The sequence below is a fragment of the Acomys russatus genome, chromosome 9 (assembly GCF_903995435.1).
Source record: "Acomys russatus chromosome 9, mAcoRus1.1, whole genome shotgun sequence".
In the NCBI taxonomy this organism is placed as follows: domain Eukaryota; kingdom Metazoa; phylum Chordata; class Mammalia; order Rodentia; family Muridae; genus Acomys; species Acomys russatus.
This window is the reverse complement of record NC_067145.1, coordinates 26,699,655-26,723,847: the sequence shown is the minus strand read 5'-3', so window position 1 is coordinate 26,723,847 and position 24,193 is coordinate 26,699,655. Positions and strand designations below refer to the sequence as shown.

General features: G+C 40.8%; 1 protein-coding gene across 2 annotated transcripts in view; it reads right to left on the bottom strand.

Annotated features, from left to right (window-relative positions):
- Positions 1-24,193, bottom strand: part of Sema5a (semaphorin 5A) — a 480,974-nt gene that overhangs the window by 130,631 nt on the left and 326,150 nt on the right. For both annotated transcript variants that reach the window (XM_051151031.1, XM_051151032.1), the window contains exons 6-8: positions 20,393-20,455; positions 9,044-9,142; positions 7,109-7,322 (exon numbers count right to left, since the gene is read on the bottom strand). In XM_051151031.1, the coding sequence (XP_051006988.1) occupies positions 7,109-7,322; positions 9,044-9,142; positions 20,393-20,455 (376 nt within the window). The remainder of the gene's footprint in view (positions 1-7,108; positions 7,323-9,043; positions 9,143-20,392; positions 20,456-24,193) is intronic.

Below are 24,193 nucleotides of genomic sequence, written 5' to 3'. Positions count from 1 at the left end.
CTAAATGAGAGACGCATGGGAGAACAGCAAAATAAAAGGATCCAGAGGGTCCTAGAAATCTACAAGTAGAACAATATGATAGGCAGATTTGGGCCCAGGGGTCCCGCTCAAACTAAGGCACCAGCCAAGGACAATACAGGAGGTAAACTTTAAACCCCTTCCCAGATCTAGCCAATGGTCAGAATATTCTCCACAGTTGAGTGGAGAGTGTGATACGACTTTCTCACATACTCTGGTGCCTCACATTTGACCATGTCCCCTGGAGGGGGAGACCTGGTGGCACTCAGAGGAAGGACAGCAAGTAGCCAAGAAGAGACTTGATACCCTATGAGAATATATAGGGGGACGTAATCCCCCTCAGGAACAGTCATAGGGGAGGGGAATAATGGGAAAATGGGGTGGGGAGGAATGGGAGGATACAAGGGATGGGGTAAACATTGAGATGTAACAAGAATAAATTAATAAAAAAAAAAAAAAAAAAAAAAGAATTAGCCAAATGGAGGGGAGGAAAAGGGCAAGGGCGAGGTCAGAAAGAGCCACAGACCAAGAATGTTGTAAGAGTGCAGGCCTGAATAAGGGAACAACTTGAGAGAAGACAGGAAGGGTCGGGCAGGACTGGAATGGAGCCAGTGTTTGGACAGAAGATTTGGGGCAGAAAACCAGGATAGATGAGTAATCCATGGTGGGGAGTTAGGGCTTCAGGGCCATGAGGGAATGTTCAGATGTCCGTGGAATTTGAGGTGACAGTGAAGCACAGAGCAAGCGTAGCCCTGGATATCCTGTACAGTCACCTGATGGCCGCCACCTCAGGAACTCCACTCTCAGAATGCGAGTCAGAAGGAGACCTGAAACACTGGTTCAAGAGACTTTTCTCTCCCCCTTAGTGGGGAATATGACTGGTGGCAATGCACCGTTCACATGGGTTTGCTGATTCCAGAAGAGGCACCTTACAATCTGTGCTGCCTTCTCACCAAGGGAGAACTACACACCCCATGTGCCCAGGCATTTAGAGAACAGCTGCTCTGTCCTCGACTTGGCCATTTCTTGTTCCAGTACCTGGGCAGCCACTTAGACATTCTGTCTCAAAGCAACAAAATCATGAGTGTCCATTGTGCATCTACCTTCAGCCCCGGCTCAGAGTTGTTTATTCTTTTACCACCATCTATATCGCATTCCCCCAGTCACGAGATGCCAGGTTCATTAACTAGAACTAATTTCATGAATATTTCTAGGTGCTTTTGAAGTGGGGAATTTCTATTTGCAATGCTCATTTTTTTTCCTGATGATCTTTTGGTTTTTTCGGATTCATTTTTTTTAACAGCTGATGGTTTAATTTGCATAGTCAATATATATGATTCTTAATTACAATGCTTTGGGTAATTCAAAGATAATAAGAAATGTTAGAATGCACACACACACACACACACACACACACTAAAGGTTCAAAGTAGAGCACATGAGATTCATTTCAAAGATGATCACTGTGGCAACACTGTAAAGTTTTTTAAATCAATTTTTCTTCTTGACAAGCTACAACTGAATAAGTAGTACCATATGATGGCTCTATCTCTGTTTCTTGCTTTTATTGGGCCCAAGGAAAAGCACAAACAAAAACAAATACAGATAAAGCCACAGAGACTACGCTGTCTAATATGTAGTGATGAGTGAGCTAATGCAAGAAGCCGTCCACTAGGAAAAGCAGAGTGCTTAACAGAATGGCAGCATCAATTTTCTGTAAGACATACAACTATGCATCGCACAAACAGAGCTAACAGTATGATTTGGATCAAGAAGGTGGTCCAAACAAAGGCCCCTGAGCAGACAGTATGGGAGGAATGCAAGAGTCTCACTAGGAAGCTGCTATGATTGAGAGACGATGAGCACGTAACATTCTCCTGATTCGCATCAGTGCTGGTAAATGCCTATGTATTTTCTCTGGAGGTAGATATCTTTCCTCCATGTCAATCAGTGCACACTGTTTATGCCTTTACTGCAGTGTATCACCCCTTCTCCTTTGAGATGTGCAAATCAAAACCCACAGGTTCTAAGTGACTTGCTGGCAAGTACAGAACCCCCCCCCCCCGAGACAGGCAAGGACTCTGTGGCTCCTAAGCCTTCCGACACTCAGTGCTCAGTTAATGTCACATTATTTTTCAAAAGGCAGTATCAAAATTGATTTCTTACATCCCATAAAGGGCTGTGTTAAATCATCCTGCCAACTTGTCTTCTTTGGTTGGGTAATTTCAGTTCATTACATCCTTTTTGCAATGCTTCAACAATGAAGAAAATTATCAGCCTTTTTTCAAAGTACACATGGCTCTTTTCCATGGCAGTTTTGCACAGAGATATGTATTAGTGGAGAGGAAGTGCCCGGGAATCATGCTAGTATTTCCTAATGTGAGTTTAAACACAAAGGGTGAAAGCTATGAGGATAGGATGTTTCTGAATCCTATGTTTTCACCAGGTGTGGTCAAGGTGTCATCTGGGCTTTGAGGGCGAGTCTCTTTTGGAGGATTACAGGAAAGACTGACAATGACTTGGATATGGGGTGTCCCTCTTAAGTGCAGTGTTCTACCCAGTCTTTGAGACTTTCCTGTTTTACCTAGTATGGTAACAAGACTATGGTAACAAGCAGATGTGCCAACAACAGATTGTACACCAAAGAGACTCCAATAGAATAGTTCTATACATTATAATGATAATCATATAATTTGCAAGAATTTTCCAAATGCATCAGTTTGGCACAACACATTCGTCCTGATGTTCCTTCTGATGAACAAGATTAGGGATGAACATTAAAAAAACCTCATTGTAAGTCAGGTGTGGTGGCACATGCCTACAATTCCAACACTAGGGGAGGCAGAGACAGGCAGATCTCTGTGAATCCGAGGACAGCTTGGTCTACAAAGCGAGTCAAGAGCGGCAAAGGTTACAGAGAGAAACTCTGTCTTGAAAAACAAACAAACAAACAAACAAACAAACAAACAAACAAACAACAAAACACTTGTTTTGTACATTTTGAGGTCCTTTCATGGTGCCCTAGCCAGATTGAGGTTCAGGAGTAATCTATCCGAAGAGAAAGCCTTGTTCAGAGGAAGATCCATCTTAAACACTGCCTAAGGCATATATTAACAGCTACATGGATTACTATGGAATTTGTTTTTATTCTTGTTCTACAGCATTTTCTTTTCCTTGATTTTATCACCAAGCCCTTTTTTCCTTCATGTTCCTTGGTTTTTATATTCTGCTCTTTTTTGGGATTTGTCATCTGTAGCCAGTGATGTCAGTCCAGAAGGCCAAGTATTTTTCTCATTGGAACACTTTATTGTGTGAACACTACAAGGCAGGCCCTCACTGTTCCCAGATTGGAGTCTAGTATTGCCACGCTGCCTACAAGGAGCTAGCACAGTGTTTATAAGGAAGGCACCAATCTTTTTCAGGGGTAAGCAGAAACTATCAGTCTTTGACATATGCACAGAGATTTCTTTCTCTAAGAAAAAATGATATTTAGTTATTAAAATTCAACTACTATCTTTAAAGTCTTCAATTGGTCTACTGAAACCTTAGTGAGTGCCATAGATATATACCAACGGTGAACATCATGGATATATCCCAAGCCAGGATGGTTCAAGATGGTCACCGAAAAGTTTGCTGGAGTAGAAAAATGATACCTCACAGAATGTGATACTTTTACTATCAGGATGTTTTACTATGAGGCTCTCAAGTGAGTCTTCCATGGGCAACCACAGGCAGAATCTTTGATTCAAGGGAACTCAGGAATTTGCATGTCAACCAATTGGGGCAGACAAATGATCCCTGGGTGTTAACATGTAATATCCACACTGAGCTTCAGGGTGAGTTTTTAAAGCTTGCTTAGGCATGTTTTCCATGTTCTCAAATAGGTACCAGCTATACAATCATACAGTTGCACAGCACTCATTTGGACACACCCTTTCCTTTTCTTTTTCATGGGTTTACTGTTTCCTCGATTTGACTGTCACTTTCATGAAGGTAAGTTTTACAGCTTCCATTTTAAGCTTTGGCTATTAAACATTTATTGCCCTGCCTTACAGTAATCATTTAATAAGGGCTAGTAATGATTAATATTTTAATGCATTAAAGCTGTTAAGAAATTTCTCTAAACACATAAATTTGTTTTAAGAGTGATTTTGGCACAAAGAAAAAAAATCTGGTTTTGAAAATCATGCTCACTATCAAACACACAATTTAATGTTCCAGATGCCTACATAATGTTATTTGGTGAATTACACTAGCTTTAATAAAGTTAATGCATACTGGGTGAAGCAGGGGCAGATGAAATGGTGGCTAAAAAGAACATCTTCAAATGTTTGGGACTGAGTCAGATTGAAACATACAAACCTTGGTTTTTGCTTTGTTTTGAGTTTTTTTTTTCTTTTCTTTATGATTCTAGGTCACGACTGAGATATGCTGCCTTTATTTAACAAGTTTATTTATGAAATAAGGTACTCAGCCAACAAAGATGACTCCTACCTAACCCTTGCCCTCAAGAAACTCACAAACTATTCAAGGAAACAATACAATCAACTATACTTTATATTTATATTTCTAGTACCTGTTCAAGTTGCTATGGCAAAAGTACCGAATGGCTTATTATAAAAAACAGAATTTTGTTTCCTAAAGGTGTGGATGTTGAACACTACCAGCCAAAGTACCAGCATACTTCACGTTGGGTGAAGGCTTATTTCCAAGTTCACAGACCTCACATGATAGAAGAGGTTAGGTGGCCTGCTGCATTATAGTCTCTTTTAGGAGAGCACTAATCCCTTGATGAGGGCCCCACCTTTGGGAACACAGTGCCTTCTGGACACTTCACATGGGCTGGGGTAAGATTTTAATCTGTGAAATGTAGAACATGGACTAAGGCATTCGTTAATTCATTTATTCAATTATCATCAAACAAACACCATTACATACCTTTATAAATGTAAAACAAACTGGTTTACAAGAAAGAGTCACTCTAATGATCAGCCAGTGTCCCTTTTGTTGAGAGACAGAAGCAACATGGTAAAAGGGTATAATGGCTAAGGTTGAAAATTGAACATAGTAAGGGTTATGAAGACCAGAGAGCAAAAGACATAAATTTAAAATAATATGGTCAGCACGTCCCCTGGATGGGGAGGCCTGGTGGCACTCAGAGGAAGGATAGCAGGCTACCAAGAAGAGACTTGATACCCTATGAGTATATCCAGGGGGAGGAGGTCCCCCTCAGTCACAGTCATAGGGGAGGGGAGTAGGTGGAAAATGGGAGGGAGGAATGGGAAGATGCAAGGGATAGGATAAGAATTGAGATGTAATATGAATAAATTAATAAAATATATTTAAAAAATAATAATATGGTCAGGATGGTGTTCCATGGAGAAGGAGCTATTTGAAGACTCAAATCAAAGCAGGTGACCAACAGAATAAAAATTAGTTGATTAAAAAAAAAATTAGTTGATTTTCAACTGCAAATACTGCTCAGCCAGTGAAAATTGACAATACATAGGAAAACAACTTTAAGATACACTAATATAGACATTGGGGACAATCATCAAGCAATAAGTGGGTTCAGTTGAAATGAGTTCAAAAGAAAGGGTGTTAATGAGGGAAATCCAGTTGCTGCTTCAGTTTAAAAAAAGCCAATCCTGTTGCCTTTTGGGAGCAGCAAGTGATCAAGGCTACTAGAGGCACTGTAATGACGGCATGGGTTTTATATGAAGGTGTACTAAATGGAAACCAGGGTGCTTGGGTTAACTGTATTATTTAGCAGTTATTTGAGAAAGATAAATGGCAGACAGGTGACACATGATGGAGAGATGAGGGATGATGGATGGACAGATGACTGGTAGATGATAGATACATAGATACACACAGACAGATGGATGATAGATATTCCTAAGTAAAAGCCAGGAATTCTCAAGAGGAGACAACTTCCCTCGGCAATATTTGAGAATATTTGCATTTATTTTTGTTTTAGAACTTATGGAGATGGGAATAATTATTAAGCTCTAGTAGGCAAGAGCTCACAGATGCACTAAACAACCTCCACCAAGACAATGCCTTTCCCATAAAAAGAATCATCTGAACATAAAAGTAGCACCAGTGAGGGCGAGGACTCTTATCTACATATGTAGTGTGAGTTGGGCATAAGGCCAGTAAAAATTTGAAGACCTAGAAGTAGGAAAACAATAGGTATATTAGCAAAGTTAGTATTAATGTTTATGCAAAGTATCAATTAAATGCTGAGGTGATGAATTGTACAGCGTGCATAGACTGTCCTTGTGAGTGTGGCTACACTCACATCAGATGCATACCCAGGGATGAATTTTGCTAGCACACAGGACTTTGACATAGCAGCACAACTCTGTGCAGTTTCCCCTGTCCATTCTTTGGCTGTGTATTTAACAGGTGGTCTGTTTCTTCCTTATAATTGACCAGTACTTTCTGGTAGTTTCTAGTTCCTTAAAAGAGAAATGGACCTGAACATGACACTTCTTCCGGGGAATAATGACACAACTGGAAATAAGTCTCAAACTAGAGTGCTGATTTTGCATCCATGAGATGAGCAGCTCTAAGGACCAACTTGGCAGACTGTCCCGATGAACTCTCAAGGCACTGAATTAAATTCTGAAGATGTTATCTCAAAGTGATAGACACATAGACTGGTGACATTTTTTAAATTGTCAAATTACTTGGAGTTATTTGTAGGCAAATGGGTTCTACCTGAAAATGTCATGAAATATACTAATTTGTTGTTCAAAATATAGTAAGTAGACATTATGAAAGAATGCATATAGTCCTACTTGTGTCTATAACCCAGCATTCAATTTTCTAGATTCCAAACATCAACAAAAGGAAGAAGTAGCTGAACACCATTGAGAGGCCCTGCTATCGTGGCTTACAACGTTGGAAGTATCACTCCTCATCCTAGTACTAAAGAATGTACTGTTCATTGTCAGTACCAAATGTGTTCTGCCTTGAAGATGAGGATTTGTTCTTTATAAAGTATGGCTGTATTTTTAGGCATCAAGTAACCAGGTAACCACAAACAAAGCAATAGGAGGCTGGGGGTGTCTCAAGGACTTACCATTGAGCCATTTGGAGTTGTACTGTGCAGTTCGAAGTGGAGGTAAAGTGCCCAGACTTCGGTAAATGGCCGGATCTCGCCCTGGGAAATCCATGGCTGTTGCAGCATAGAGCTCCCCACTGGCTGTGAGCAGAGCTGTAGAATTGTGCTGGGGGCTGTAGGGACAGCGGGCCATGCCGCTGATCTGATCATGAATCTCAGTCAGGTTATTTAACTGTGGGTGCAGATGAGAGGGAAATGAGTTATCTCTGAGAAACCCCATTCCGTGTGCTCATAGATTCCACCTTATACCACTGATGGACAAGTGTGTTTCATGTATACTCTGGGGTGTGTGGGATGAAAAGCTTCTCTAACTCCTCTGACTTTATGAAATCAGTTCTCTGTAATTTTGGCCAGAGAGTTTATCCTCCTAGTTACAGAGCTTCATGCTAGTGATTCAAGATGAAGCAAGACTATATATATATATATATATATGGCTTTGATGTAGGACGTTGTGAGTGTTGGCTGTTTTCTACTTTAATGAAGAATCCAACTTTAATATTTACAGACATGTGAATTATAAGGAACAATGTTCATGTATTGGTCTGAGAAAAAAAGAAAGCCCTAAATTCTGCACCACTTATATTTTTATGTCTCTTGTATTTTTCTTCCCTCCTTTCTAGTCTTGAGAAAGCTGCATGTATGCAAGTATCAGTTAATGTTCCAAATTCTGGTTGCCAACTCATAAAACATGAGAAAAGATTTCCCCCTTTCTTTGGTATTGTAGAGTTTTTTTTTTTTTTTTTTTTTTTTACAAGACTCAACTTAAATTTGGTTCTTGACTCTGAGTTAAGAAAATACGGAAGGTGGAGAATGCAGGAACAGTGAGCATCCCGCCTCCATCACCACTGTTAGTGTAGTCCTTGAGGAGTTAAGTAAAGGATTGATTTCTCAGAGTCTTTCTTTTTAAAAACTATCCCTGCGAAGTAACAACCTCATGGCATAGATGTTGAGGATGGAATGTTTATAATGTCACATACTGACAGCTGCATATGGGAAGCAGGGAATTGCCTGTGGCCATCACTTATCATCCTGTTCGCTTCTTTATGTTCAATAACTAAAGATACTTTTTAAAATAATGAATGGTAAGCCTAGATGATAACTTAAGGTTTTAAGAGAAGTTGTAATATCCATAAATTAGCATAATGGCATTTCCTAGTTATATTTCTCAAGGAAGATTAAATGAATATACTGAATTAAGAAGATAGCATGCATGTCTAATGGCCTGGCCATGCTTTTACCGGGGACGTGTAAGATGAAACTCCCTGTCTATGTAACAGTGAGAACATTACTTTGCTTATGGGTATGTTTTTTCATCCTACTTTTGAAAAACCTCCTATCTAGTTTATAGATTTTCTTTCTGTATAAGTTGTGATTTTATAGCATTTTAGTAATTGATAATATTTCTACAACTACGAATCTAAGAAAGTATAAATAAGAAGTATATGTTAATGATTGGTGCTTACAGCCATTCATTGGGAAAATGCCGAGTGAAATAGTTTTCAAAGCATACTTAAGTATGTAATGTACAATTAATTTCTATTTCTTCTTCTTCTTCTTTTTTTTCTGAGACAGAGTTTTTTCTGTGTAGCCTTGGCTATTCTGGACTTTGTAGTGCAGGTTGGCCTCGAACTCACAGAGATCTCTCAAACTCTGCTTCCCTGAGTGTTGGGATTATAGGCGTGAGCCATGGCATCTGGCTTGTTTCTTCTTAAAAAAAAAACGAAAGTTCTGGTTGATTAGAAGTAAACAAATCAAGTGTTTACTTAATGTTACTTCAGTGTTACGAAGATTTTTTCCCTTGGTATACAGAAACACATTTACAATAAGGCTTTGAAAGCATTGTGTTTGGCTGCTCCTGGTATAAGTTTGTGGAATCTCAACATGAACACATACCGAGCGGATGGTACAGACAGGTGTGAAAGCATTGGTCCCACAGGTGAATAGTCGGTCCCCGCCCACTAAGAGCACTCGGATGTAGTTCTGACATTCCTCCTGAAAATCAAAAGTATAAGAAACACATTGACAAGTCCTGAAGGCAAGAGGGATGGTGAACATAGATATACTATGTTTGCAAGGCAAAGAAAAAAACAGTCAGTCTCAGTGTTGACCAAAGGCAGCAATGATGCTGTGTCTGGACACAGACACTTGTTCTGTGGCTATTTACTAAGGTAGGTGTGATACAATTCTGTCTTCCCAACATACGCTTTCTTTTGAAAAACACGAATTCATTTTGAATTGTACTTCTAACTTTAAGTTTTCTTCGATCCATACAGGAAAATAAATAAGATTAACTCCCTGATGCTGCTCAGGAAGCACGGGCTGTCTTAGAAAGCTCATAGGCTCTCAACCCTACGCAAGATTTATGAACTCAGGGGTACTGAGAGAAGGAGAAATAGACTTCTCTAAGGCATAGCACGCCAACTGGCTATCCTATACCAAATGGTTAGTCCTGAAAACATTCATATGAATAATATTACATGGGCTGAGCAGGTTGTATTTATGTATTTAGGAGTACACTAACACATACACACAGACACACAGATGTAACACCAATTAACAAAAAGCTGGCTATGAATTTGGAAGAGAGCAAAGATAGGGGTATGTGCAAGTTTGACAGGAGCAATAGAGAGGAGAATATGTCATAATTAGAATCTTAAAAAGAAAGAATGAAAGAAGGAAGGAAGGAAAGAAAGAGAAAGAAAGAAAGAAAGAAAGAAAGAAAGAAAGAAAGAAAGAAAGAATTTAAAACCAAAAGAAACCACACAGGCCTTTTATAAACATGTTGTAACTTTCCCCACTAAGAAGGCTGCATATGGCCGGGCGTGGTGGCGCACGCCTTTAATCCCAGCACTCGGGAGGCAGAGGCAGGTGGATCACTGTGAGTTCGAGGCCAGCCTGGTCTACAAAGTGAGTCCAGGACAGCCAAGGCTACACAGAGAAACCCTGTCTCGAAAAACCAAAAAAAAAAAAAAAAAAAAGAAGGCTGCATATGGAAAATACAAATTGGAAAAAGTTGATTGTTATGGACTCAGACCAATCAAAGCATAATATATATATGCATAGAGGTTTTATAATGAAACTCATTTTTTTTTGTTTGTTTGTTTGATTTTTTGTTTTTGAGACAGGGTTTCTCTGTGAAGCCTTGACTGTCCAGGACTTACTTTGTTGAAAAGACTGGCCTCGAATTAACAGCAATCCACCTGCCTCTGCCTCCCAGAGTGCTGGCATTACAGATGTGTGCCACCACACCTGGCTGAAACTCATTTTTTTATATAATTAATATATATTAAAACTACATTAAAGACATAGCAAATGTATATAAATAATTTTAACTCCTTTACAAATAGCAATGTAACTAGCAAGGAAGTGTTGCTCAGAACATTGGAGAAAGAACCCTGGACTGAGGAGTGACCTACAGGTGCACAGATCGTAACCTCAGAGAGTTCATAGCAAAGATCATATGTTCCCACAGCACTGATGGAAGTGTGAAGAAGTGCCACTTAACAGAATTAGAGGAACAAGGACAGAGGACAGATCATCGTTTCAATTGGAGGAGATAAAATAGTGCTGTCAATAAATAGGGCCATGTGACAGGAAGCTTTCCTTTTACTCAGCACTGATTTACAGTCTTTGTACTAGAAGTTAGTTTGAGCAGGAAAACAAGAGCCATAACATTTACTGCATAGTTCTCCAAATGCTAGAAATAATAACATTTAGAGCATAGCTGTCCATATGCAATAATAATAATAATAATAATAATAATAATAATAATAATAATAATAATAATAAAAACATTATTAACATATTGATTATTATTAATAATTTATTATTATTACTGCAAACCTATCCACAAGCTATAAGAGGAAACATGGTCTCCACTAATCTAAAAGGGAAGGGAAGGCAAGGGTGTGAGAAGATTTCCTGAAGAGAAAGTTCAAGGGGCGAATACCAGGTGGAGGTGTGTGGCGAACCCATCTAGGACTGCATTGAACAAAGAAGGACACAGGCCACACCAGGAAAATGGACAATGCCTGGGCATGGCACCAAAGTTGGCAATCCCATAGGAGATGTAACATACAGTGAGGTGGCAGAAGAGGCCATACAGGCCCACACAATAAGTATGAATTACATTCTGAGCATGAGCTGGTCTCCTGGTTGCTGTCAAAGGACTGCCCAAGAATCCCTGTGGAAGAAGAACAGAGTCGGGGAGTGAGGCAGTTAGGGATGCTCCTTGATAACAGAGCTCTTTCCCTTCTTTGCCTGGACCAAGTTGAGCTGTGAAAGGACAAAGGCAGAATGTGGCACAACAACAGGGTCTCCCTAATGGGACTAGCATGGAGTGTCAGATGATTTGAATCACACAGAAACGATGACAAAATAGATTCAATAATAGTACAGCAATCTTGCTCACTGGTCCCTTGGACTTTACTTTCAGTAGTACTGGGAGTTTGCACTATCCAATCTAGTATATAGCTTGGCTCATACAATGCAAATTGCTCACTCACATGATTTTATTCTATGAGAAGTCAGGTATCAAATATACAATTCTCTTTCCTCCATTGCTAATAAAAGCAATACACCATAACTGGCTGATAAAGCTAAGAGAAAAAAAAAACAATAGAAAGATCCATGTTAACAGAAAATTTGGAAAATGAGTATGAATAATTGTAAATAGTTTGGAACTGAGAAAGGTAGAACAACAGTTGGAGGAGCAGAGTTTGTTTTGTTCCTAAATGTTTCCCTGACTGGGCAAAGGACACGAACATCCCACTGAACAAAGAACATAATTAAAGGCATCAAAGAACTACGCAGTTGCCCATCCCATGGGTGAGGAGACCAGGGCACAGGATCAGAAGCTTACAACAACAGGATCAAAGGGAGGATGGAAACGGAAAGCCACAGCCTGTCTGTAGGAGGCACCTCCATCTAGGCCTTGCAGAATACAGGGCTGGGTGTTCTTGATAGAATTAGCGGACATACTGTTGGATAATGAATCTGTAATAAAGACTGGAATGGAAAATTACAAACAGTGTATAGGGTGGAGAGCTCATCCATATCCACTTGCTACATTTTTCATTCTTTTAAGAACAACGTGGGATGCAGAAGAAATTTTCTTCTTAAAGCAAGAGGCCACCAAGGAGTGAGTCGCACCAGAGAAAGTCACTCTGCTGTAAACAACACGGCCAAGGGGAAATTGTCCCAATTGAGAAGGCATAACCCACTGCTGATTTGTGCAGACGTGGCAAGGAGAAGGCATGCAATCCAGACAATTATGAAAGAACAACAGAGATAACAAACAGGGTGTTTATGCAAATCCTCCAAATAAAAACACAGTCTCAACAAGACAGAAGACCACCTCCTCCCTGCAGGTATATCACCAGGCTGATGGAGAAGCAGACTGTTGGCAGTGTGTGGGATGCAGAAATATGTAGAGAGAGGCACAGAAAGCCCCAGGGGTTCTTTAATCAAAGAAACAAGGATGAAGAGAACACGGGGAAATGTTTCAACTGCAGCAGAGGGAAATGGAGTATGTTTTGATAATTAGGACTTTTTGTAAGAACTCAACAGGCCTTGATCAGTTTCCCCAACTGAGTGTTGGGAAGGAAGGGAGTCAGAAAAAGGACCAAGGTAATCTGAGGAGGCCAGTGCCTCATCCATCTTTCTGAAAGGATGGAAGACAGGCACAGCCCATAGAAATCTCAGAGATCTTAAGATGAATGGAACCTATGGAGGGTAAGAGGCCATTTGCTAGAAGACCCCAGTCATATTGACTCCCACTCTCATGGCATAAAGGAGGTCAGCGAAGAAGGCTGAGTAGTCACCAGTTGGACCAAAGCAAGCTGACGTCACTCACAGGTCCTTCAGACATTACAGCCAGAGGTGGGCCACATCTGTGTGTCACTTCACGACTCGAGCTCATCCATGGCTCACTTCTTTCCTGTGTTCCTCCCTTAATGATCCTCTCCCCTTTAACTCAAAAGTTACCACCTCTGACTCAAAAAGAATTTCATGTGAAAAAGGTCTTAAAACACTTAAAAAAAAAAAGGCTGGGATAAGTTCAAACAAAATAGAAAGGAACATAGTAGAGATATTTGGCTTTGAAGCACAAGATAGTTTCAGAATCAGAGTTGAATTTAAGAACGGACAGAATTGAGCCGGGTGTGGTGGTGCATGCCTGTAATTCCAGCGCTCAGGAAGCCAGAGGGATGGGGATCTCTGTGAGTTTGAGGCCACAGTGGTCTATAAAGCAAGTTCAGGACAGCCAAGGCTACACAGAGAAACTGTCTCAAAAAGAAAGAAAGAAAGAAAGAAAGAAAGAAAGAAAGAAAGAAAGAAAGAAAGAAAGAAGAAAGGAAAGGAAAGGAAAGAAAAGAAAAAGGAGAATCGATGAAATTGCCAGAGAGCCAGCGTGGTACAGCAGGTCCTGGGACAATGATTCTTGACGTGAGTGTGAGCAGCAAACTGAGTTAGTTTTTTACAGGGTACCTGGACTTGCTCATAATAATGCTTGGGATCATCGCTTTGAAATATGGACAGATACAGAGGGGAAGGCATCCTATTGGGACTCTAAATGAGAGACGCATGGGAGAACAGCAAAATAAAAGGATCCAGAGGGTCCTAGAAATCTACAAGTAGAACAATATGATAGGCAGATTTGGGCCCAGGGGTCCCCGCTCAAACTAAGGCACCAGCCAAGGACAATACAGGAGGTAAACTTTAAACCCCTTCCCAGATCTAGCCAATGGTCAGAATATTCTCCACAGTTGAGTGGAGAGTGTGATACGACTTTCTCACGTACTCTGGTGCCTCACATTTGACCATGTCCCCTGGAGGGGGAGACCTGGTGGCACTCAGAGGAAGGACAGCAAGTAGCCAAGAAGAGACTTGATACCCTATGAGAATATATAGGGGGAGGTAATCCCCCTCAGGAACAGTCATAGGGGAGGGGAATAATGGGAAAATGGGGGGGGGGAGGAATGGGAGGATACAAGGGATGGGATAAACATTGAGATGTAACAAGAATAAAAAAAAAATAGAAAAAAAAAAGAAAAAAAAAAAAAAAAAAAAAAAAAAAGAAATATGGACAGATGACTGGGTAGAAGACACTCCAGGAGCTTCCTAACAGTTTTTTTTTTTCCTTAAAAGTAAGCATAATGAAATGTCTCTGGTTTCCATGTTTGATCTAATTTCCCCCCTTTCTAGTCTATCCCTGCACTGTGAAACCAGATGATAATGACTTCTTGAATTCTGATTCTCCAACAGTCATAGGGCACATCTCTAAGATCACCTGAAGCCAGCTGCCACTTGGCCTCTGTGGTTGGTAATGAGAGTCATCTATCTGTGCTTAGACAATTCTACATCAGTGCTAAAATGGCCCATATGTGCCTGTGGTCCATGCATGGGTCAACTTGTCCTTCACTTCTGAACGACGCTATTTCAATTGGTAGCTGAGAAACATGGTCAAGCTGCAGGAAAGACTTCCTAATGGGGAGTGAACAATGCCCACTTGGGGTCATGGATGCTGCCTCTAGCTTCCAGGAGAGAAAACACATTTTAAGGCCCTTTTCTTTTGAATGCTCTGGTTTTGCCTGATAACATGTCATCATTTCCTCATCCACTATCAAATGTGTTTTGATTATCGAAGAATGTATAGCTATGTGCAGATAGACCTTTTATTGTCCCCTTAGCAGCAGCATGGACCACTCATTGATTCCAAGGATGGGAACAAGATTGGAAAGCTGACAGCTTTATGTTACCTGCAGTGTTGCTGGTGAAAACAATTGTGCCTTCCTTTTAATGATGTGTTACCTTTACGCACATCTAAGGTAATGAAGAGAAACAATACATATGTGTATATTTATATTGTGTCTATGTATGAATGTGCATATATACATGGTTATGATGTGATCCAGAATTGTCTCTAGCTACCCACAGCTCTCCAGCTCTTCATGGGTAACAGAATACAAGGATGCTCAAACCCCTCATACAAAAAGATTTAGAATTTGCCTCTAAGCTGCCCATATCTTATCATATGCTTTCAATTATCTGTAGATGATTTTTAGTAGCTATATAGTGTGAATGTTATATAAACAGATCTTGTGTTTATTTAAAAAAAAATCATACACACACAGTATGTGGTATGCATCATCTACACAAGGTGCCTGTATCTAAGGTGAAGCGTCTTAGTTCCGAAAACAGTTGTGTAGCACATAGGCATGTTGAGAGCATCCCCTGTGCCTTGTCAGACTTATTTCAGGTAAAAATGTCCGACTCAAGCCCCTCCTCCCTCCCCCCCGCACCATGTTCCCAGATGGAAGGTGCCATGTCTTCCTTGTCTTAGTCACTAAGAGTTGAGCTCTTACAAGCACAAGGGGGCAGCTGAGGAAGCAGGACACAGGACACAGAAGGGGCAACAATACACCAAGCCTTGGCTTCTAATCCAAAGCCTCCCACCAGTCAGCACAGTAATTCTAAGAACTTAGTATCAAAAATACTGAAATGAGATCACAAACAAGGACATTGTGAAAATTATGAAATGTCATAAAGGCACAAAGCAACTCTTTCCTTCCCTCAATAATTACTTTGTTTCCTTTGTGTGGTCCCTAAATGCCACGGGGGAGGCAGCTGAGTCCAGACACAAGAACTGGCAACAGACAAGGCACTCTTGTTAGATGCTGAGACAATTGGCTATTTGTGTCTAAAATAATATTTATGTGAAATGTATTTCAAGACTTCTACAGTTTGGTTTCAATAACACATATTTCAAAGAAAAGGAAATGCAATGGATCTTGTTATACTTTTTTTTTTTTTTTTGCATCAATAAAAGTGGATTTTTTCCTCAGCTTTAATGAGTGCAGATATGATACTTAAAGCATTGCTGCCATAGCGAGTGGAAACATCTAGAATTAAATTAAAACTCAGACCTAACTCAGACCCCGCAAACTTAGCACCTAATTTTCTTGCAAGACTTAATCAAAGATCTGGGTAACTTCTTGTGACCTTGACTTCCTAGATTATAAATTCCAAGTCCCCACCACATGGAGAGTTGCTTGTACTTGACCCAGCAACACCAGGGGAGAAAAGTTGTCATATTTGTTATCCTGAGCTCAGCAGCCAGGTGAAGTGTCTTCTCACTAGAGAAGTGGGTGCAGGCAGCAGCCCCCTGCAGGCTCAGCCACTTCCTTCCACACATCACATCTTAATGGCCTGGCACTGAAATACACTGTTCACTATAGCATACACAACTTTTGGGGAGAGTAGGAATGAACTGAGTTCAGCCAAAGCGCCTGAATTTTTTGCATTTTTAAAATGTCACTGTTTCACATTGTTCTTTTTGTTGTAGGGAGAAGGGAGACTTTGTAATCCTGTGCACATTCTAAGAATACTACAGCACAAGCAAGTTTTTTTTAAAGTATTTCAGTTCTCTTTATAAATTCATGATCATTAAGAAAAGCCTGGATTCTATTCCCCCAAAGAGACACTATGTTGTAGTCAAAGTGAAATATTACTTGACTTGGGTTCTAGGACCTGTCACCCTGAACATCTTTGGGCTACCTGAAACCTGAACTCAGGGTCTGAATTCATGGCCTATTCTTAGAGGCTGTCTTGTTTTCTTTCTTTCATATGTCCCGCGTTCCTTGAGTTCCTCGCTGGATGGTCACCATGCCAGTGCCCATTTGAGGCACTGTGGAAAGAGGAATCTTGGGGAAGGGGCATAACACGTCCTTTGCTCCCAACTGCTAGACCAGGTTATAGGGTTACCTATTCTAACATGTTAGTGAAGCTGCTAGCAAAGATAACATGAGTTCCTACTGTACACAGTTCCTGTTTTGTTGTTGTTGTTGTTGTTGTTGTTGTTGTGTTTGGATTTTCAGATGGGGGTCATAGTATTACACCAGGGTGTCCTCAATCTCTGGCAATCTGGTGATCCTCCTGACTTGGCCTCTCCAGGAATTAGAAGCACAGGCAGGGATGAACTCAACAAGCAGCTACATAAGCTAAATTCTATTTCATGGAACAGTGCTTTTTAATACCCTCTGTAAATTTATCATTATGTTTAATGCAACCTAAAATACAATGTAATTTATCTTGTACACAATATATAGTGTTGGAAACTTATCTTCATTTGCTATAATATATGTCTTAAATATCCAATACACAGAGTTGGGATTAACATAATTACCAAGATTTGCCATTATTCTTAATCCAATAAAAACCCAAATCATGTGAACTATAGCGGGATGATTTGATGTGACTACATTTGTTTTCTTCGTTTTTCTTATTTGTATTAGGAAAACTCAATTTAGTGGATTGACAAGTTGTCCTTTTATTGGATTGAGGTGTATTACTTACTGGGCATGAGAGATACAAAAGACAAATTTTTAAATACAAAATTAACCAAAGGTCACAGCTTGAGGCAAAATGTGACCTGATGGATTCACCTGAGAAAATTCCCTAAGTAGCAATAACACACTAGGAAATGAAAACTAGCTGAATGCTTTGAAGGGCTGGAGACCATGCTGCAGAGACACTTCCAGATGGCTGAACAGGTCTTCTAACTTGTTAACAGTTAATAGACTATTAACATTACTTTAACTATTATGGTAACTCTCAGCATTAAAGTCTGTGAACGAAATATGTAAATAGATTGCCGGTAAAATACAAAAATACTCCTGGGGATAGGGGGAAAAAATGAAGAATACAAAAGTTGGGAATTAACATATTATTTGATAAATTAAAGTACAGATTCCCTGGAAATGTCTAGAGCAAATTTGGTTATTTTTGTTTTTGTGATACCGTGGTGGTCAGAGGCAGGTAAGTCGCTAATCCTATGGTATGAAAGGAGAATGACCCCTTAAAAAGGCATCTTGCCACATCATCAGAAGTGGTGAGGGTGATTAGCTGAGTCAAATCCACTACCCTGGGATAAGCTTAGAGTGTTAATTCAATCACACAGGATTGCTGCTCTCCACCCTGGGTTGCAAAGGGCTTCAGGAGGGCACCAGAGCCATAAGGAAACCATTTTGGCACAGCTCGTGGTCCAGAACTGGATAATTAGCACAGCTTGACAGGGCAAAGACAGATGGCCACAGGGATTTCCAAGACTGATAACTGATGGAAGGAGGGCTGGAACACATAAATTGTGCCCTAAGAGCTGAGCCAGGCAGGCCAGGAACAGCGATCATGCAAATAGGGGATTGAGAGGAGAGGATAGGGTTCTTGTGAGTGATGAGGACAGTATGGGGGCAATGGTGGAGCTCAGGTCTGAGGTTAGTAAAATCTAAACCCAAGTCCACATTTACACACACAGACTCTGTGACAAGTGTCAACACAATCCATTGCAGTGTCTGCTTACTGGTGCAACTTCAAGACACAAAAAATGAAAAAAAAAGAAGTAAGAGAAAGTTACTCAAAGCAAAGTGAAGATATAAAGTAAAGGGAAGAAAAGAAAAAGGGGCACCCCAAGGGAGGAGAGAGTGACCAGCTTATCAGCCAGTGCCCAGCCTTCTGGAAGGCAGCACTGTGTTAAAGCTGAAGCCCTGGAAATAAAGTCCAGTGTGTCCATCACTATTGCTGCCTGCCTCAGCTGCCTGCCTCAGCTCACTGCTCAGGATAGAAGCCTTTAGGGAAACCTATAGGGGTTTTAGGAATGTATTCATGTCCTCAAGGTTGCAACCTTCCCTCGTAGGGGGGAGATAATGGCATGCAACACCCAGGAAGCTCAGGGAACTTCTAAGCCCCCTCCCTGTGGCTTGGGAGATGTTTACTTGTTCATGACTCCTTTAGGAAAAGTCACACAGGAGAGTGGTGCATGCTCTGAACGCCTGCCTAGGGAAGATAAAGATGAGCTATATGATGCATCCACGCTACTGAGTCTCAACATCACAGGGAGGTCATGGCCATGTGGAAGTCACATCTCCAAACATTGAGACACGTTTTTATGAAACGTACTAAGCAGTTTTTAGAGAATGCTACAATTTTATTTATACCATTACACATCCATTTATTTGGGAGTATTTCATATTCTGGTTCTTTGCAACTTGGAGCTACTAGTATAGCTCTGTAAATTTTTAACGATTTAGCTCAGAGGTATTTTTGATGATTAACTATCTTTTGTTAAACAGTGTCCATCAATTTCCGCATTCTTTTCTCTAATCCCTCCTCCTTCTCCTCTCCCTCTTTTTTCTCAATCTTTCTCTCACCCCTCCCTTCCTCTCTATATTCATGTGTTTTACCTTGGCTAAGTTTATGATTTATTACCACCTCTTTTCCTTCCCTGAGATCTCCATTAATACCCAGTTCTCAGATCCATTCTCTTAAGGGGTTGGAAGCAGCACTATAACCCAAGGGAAAGGGCAAACCATCACACTCATTATCGACACCCAGATGAGGGCCACTTGACACTGCTCACTCCATCTGCTCTACTGTTCCACACGCCCCTGGCCCTGAGGCCAACTCATTACAGCTGGCCTTCTCTGCCCCACTGCGCGCACCCACGGTTCCCCAAGAACCAAAGTGCAGTCAGCATTGGAAAGGCAGAGTCACTGACAGAATGTGGGGCATTGAGCTTGTGGAGCAGCAGCAGGGCACTTTCCTCAGGGAACAAAGGGCTCTTTTCCTAAAGACAGACAGAGTTCCCGGAAAGATAAAGTCCTGTGTATTTTGTCAAACACCAGTTGTGTGAAAGGTCTGCATCCCGCATCCTCGGCTATCTCTGCTTTTTGTACGAGAATTGGGGAGTGCAGATTTCAGCAAAGGCAGAAATTAAATAGATCACAGGGCTGTGCTGTGACCATCAAGAATACACCTCATGTAATTTTGATGCAATGACTTTGTTGAGTAAGTGATGAGCATTTGTTTGGTATGTACAAGGTCCTGATTTGTACCCCGGCTATTATAAAACACAAGATAATACAACTATTTAACTACTTGCTTAGTTAAATGCAAAATAGAGAAGAGGCCAATTAAATACTATTTTTAAATTGTTTCCTCTATTTTTCTAATGTCATGGCTAGTTTATTTTGAATCCTATGATTCTAAGTACAAGTTATGTCTTAGCTTGATTTCTGACCCTCTGTGAAATGTTGTTCACTGTGACTCATATAGCCATTGAGTGTTAAAACACGGAGCATTTACTCTGCACACACAGCACACTTCGCAGGGAACCCTTCTACCATGACCCGCATGTTTCTACATGGTCCTCAGTACAGGTAGGGATCGCCTACTGCTCTGTTTCCTTACCTTCGATTTGCCCTTGCTGTAACAGGCCTTCTTGGTAGCGTCATCACATTCCCACTCCACAGCCTGCAAAGAGAACAAATACACCATTAGTGATTTGAGGGAAAGAGGGAAATAAGAGTGTCCTGGTGGCTAGATTAGATCATATCAGGGAACCCTTGTGCCAGCACCTTCATATGAAATTAATACCAAATACACAGTATCAGGAAATGGGCTTACATTTGACTTTAAAATTAGGACATTTAAAAGGCTTGTCCTCTAAGAGTCTGCTTCATAGTCCAAACAGCAAGACATTTAGATGCAGTTACTGGTAAACAAGTCTGAGTACCTCCGGGAAATCAAGATAAACACCCTGGAAAGGAGACCGTGAAATAGAGTGATCTGAATCACTCAAAATCCACAGAGCTTATTGCACAGTGTGTCATCTATCAACAACATTGGATAATGCTGTGGATGACTCTGGATGTTCTAGCTACCACAATACTTGTGAGCATGCCCCTCAGGCATGGCTGTGGTTATTTTCTATCTCCACACTGCTACTAGCTCTATTAGGAACCATGATGTTTAATATTTTACAACCTTTTAAAAAACCTAATCCACGCCGATCAAGTTGACATGCGCGCTAGCACGTCTAGTCGCAAAGAGAACCTGTTATACTCAAGATGATAATGCTGGCTTCACAGACAGGGTGATTTGCAAGTTAAGATGGTGAGGTCCTTAATACACTGTAAACATTGAATTATTGTCCTTTCCCACTGTTCTGTGGTGTGTAGACTTTTATAAGGGAAACATGTCTCCTACTTTTTCATATCTTCTTGTTGTAATTTTTTTTTCTATTAAAATTAGATTTCTGAAGATTCCGAGTTCAGGACCAGTGAAGTCATTGTTAGGAAACCTGTGAGGGGCAATCTCGTCACATCAGAAAATGTCAAAAAAAAAAAAAAAAAAAAAAAAAAAAAAAGAAACTAAATTCAATCCCAATATAAACCAATATATGGGAAGATGCTGGCCTCCCCAGCTGCCCAGGAGAATTGTTTTCCAGTTCTCCAGCAGGCTGCTGTTGCCAAACACCGACACATAACCAAGGCAGCCATAACAACTGTATGCTGGATAGATAGCCCTCAACAAATATGAGACCATGGGAAAGTAATCCCCCTTGGTGGTCCTCAAACCTGAGCAAGTCCATTCATTATGATCACGTGGAGTCAAGAATGCAGGAACAAATCGACCTCCGATAAGAGAGATTGTTAATTCTGCGATCCTTTCCTGGGTCAGTGCTTGGTGGAGGCAGCTAATCAGTGCCCGATGCACAAACTGCCTTGGACTCCATCCAGGAGGCCAAATGTTTCCATGAACAGTGGAGATAACACCACAGAGGCAAAAGCTTCATACACACTGACATGCAGATTCAAAATATGTAAATAAACTCACTGCTAACCTTGTCTGACCTTTAATATGCTCCTTTCTCACCCCTGTTTATAAAACACTCCCTGTGTACCTTTGCTCTTATTTAAATGTAAAACAGAATCGATAAACTGATACATTCCTTCAGCAAGAAAGAACTCTAAGCTCATATTACCAAAGGGGTTGGTGTCATTTAACAAAAAGAGGGGGTCCAGTTACATAGCCACCAGCACATCTGCACAGTGAAAGACTTCAGCTGATGAAGTGCTCTCAGTGGCTCTCATTGACTTGGTGATGCTGTTAAAAGTGGAATATTGGGGAATAGAGAGACAGCTACCTTAGCAAAGTGCTTTGTATGAAACCAAGGGGCCCTGAGCTTCAGCACTCTTTCAAAGAGCCCAAAGTGATGGTGCACGCTTGGCTCCAAGGAAGCAGAGACAGCAGGGCCCTGGAGCTTGCTGCCCAGGTGGGCTAGCCTCATCAGTGAGTTTCAGGCAGGTGACGATGTTAATAAAATAAAAATGGGACCTGTCAAGGTAGGTCTCATTCTCTGACAGAAAAATAGGTTTGAGTGGGTATAAAAGTGGCTAGAGTGAAGGTGAAGACAAGGACGTAGGACAATTCCTAAGTCAATCCTTTCTCACCAGAGAAAGGACACCCAAAGGTTACTCCTCCCCATGCCCACCCCCTCTCTCTTACACACACACACACACACCCCACATATACCTACGTACATCTCATGCATGTGCACACACAGAGACACACAAGACTTAAATGCTGATGTCCGTCAGATGGGAATGGTCACGAATGTCAAGCCAGCCTGGGCTTCTGTTTGGGTGACCTAGTGGGACCAGAAGGCAGAGAGCTGAGGCTGGAGAGCCCTTGCCTCCCATGTGAGAGGCCCGAGAGTAACGCAAAGGAAAATATTCATAGTCTCCTGAATAAACATAAGAGGTCTGGACAGCAGGGTGAGGCCCAGGATTAAGAGGGAGGATTAATCAAATGAAATCGCTGTTGTTAGATCTCACTGCTGCTGCTGGCAAACAAACAGCTTCCCACTTCTACCTGGTGCTCAGGTAGCCTTAGCATTTTCGAGAGTAATACTGGCCAAGGTCCAGGATTGAAAAGAAATAGTAAAAATCAGTATGAGTGTTCAAAAACATTTGATTACTTTGTAAAGAATACTGAAACACAGCAACTTGTCACACAAGTTAACTAGAGCAACAGGAAAGCAGGACACATCCTGATAGGACTTGATGAGCTAGGGGAACAGGGAAGGGAGGGTGGGGGAAGAGAAGGGGAGGGTGGCAGTGAGAGAAGAGGAGGGAGGGAGCTATGATCGGGATTTAAAGTGAATCAATCAATTAATTAATTAAAAAAAAAAACAGGGCACATTGACTCTTATCTGGAGCAGAGGGGCGCCTTTTGGAGGCATTTCTTCTCTATGGCCAAAGTGTGAACAATCCTGTAATCCAGAATTAATTAGACATCATGAATCTTTAGCTTTTCCATGGCCTCCCATTATTTTGGAGGAGAGTGAGAGGACATTGTGTATTATTGGTGGGAATTTACCAAGAGAAGACGGTGAGAAACACGAGTTCTTAGGCATTGCAGAACTGTATAAAAAATGACATTGGAAAAAGACTTTTCTAGATTTACAAGAGAATTAAGAGTTCTGGATTCATCTCACAGGCACAGAATTTTTTCCTTTCATTCACCTTGCGGGCCTTCCAGCAGCTGTGGAGAACATGTTTCCAGAGGAGAACGCCACAGGGCTTCATGGAATCAGCCTGCACTCGATTTCACTCCTCACTTTCTAGTCGTTTGTTCAAGCTCAGCTTCTTTTTGAGCTGCTCTGCAACGCCTTTCATTGTAAGGACCTGACTTGTCGATGAAAGGCCTTTGACTCAAACTTTATTCTAGTCTCACCGAAACAGGTTATTTGCACATGTATCATTATTTTGAAGCAAACCCCAAAATTGACTTAGGAAGTGTTCCACACCCTTGTTTTCACCTTCACTCCAGCCACTTTTAGACCCACTCAAAACTAGTCTTCTGGCAGCCAAAACAAGTGCTAAGGCATTGCACATTTTCAGTCTCAGTACAATGCAGTCTTACGTCCTGGATTTAAAAAAATATATATTTACCTTTGCTTTTTGTCACCTTTTGTCTTTTCTACTACAGGAGAGAGGAGAAACATGAATATTCTTATTATTCAATATTTAATGTTCATTAAACACATCAGAAGCAAACACCAGACAGTAATAGTGGTTGCTTGGATACTCAATCTATTAATAATTTTGAAGATTTACATTTATAAAAACTAAGGATTCCTATATGTAGCCCATTTTTCTATAAAGGCACAGACATATATTTTGTGATATTAAGTGGGTTTACAAA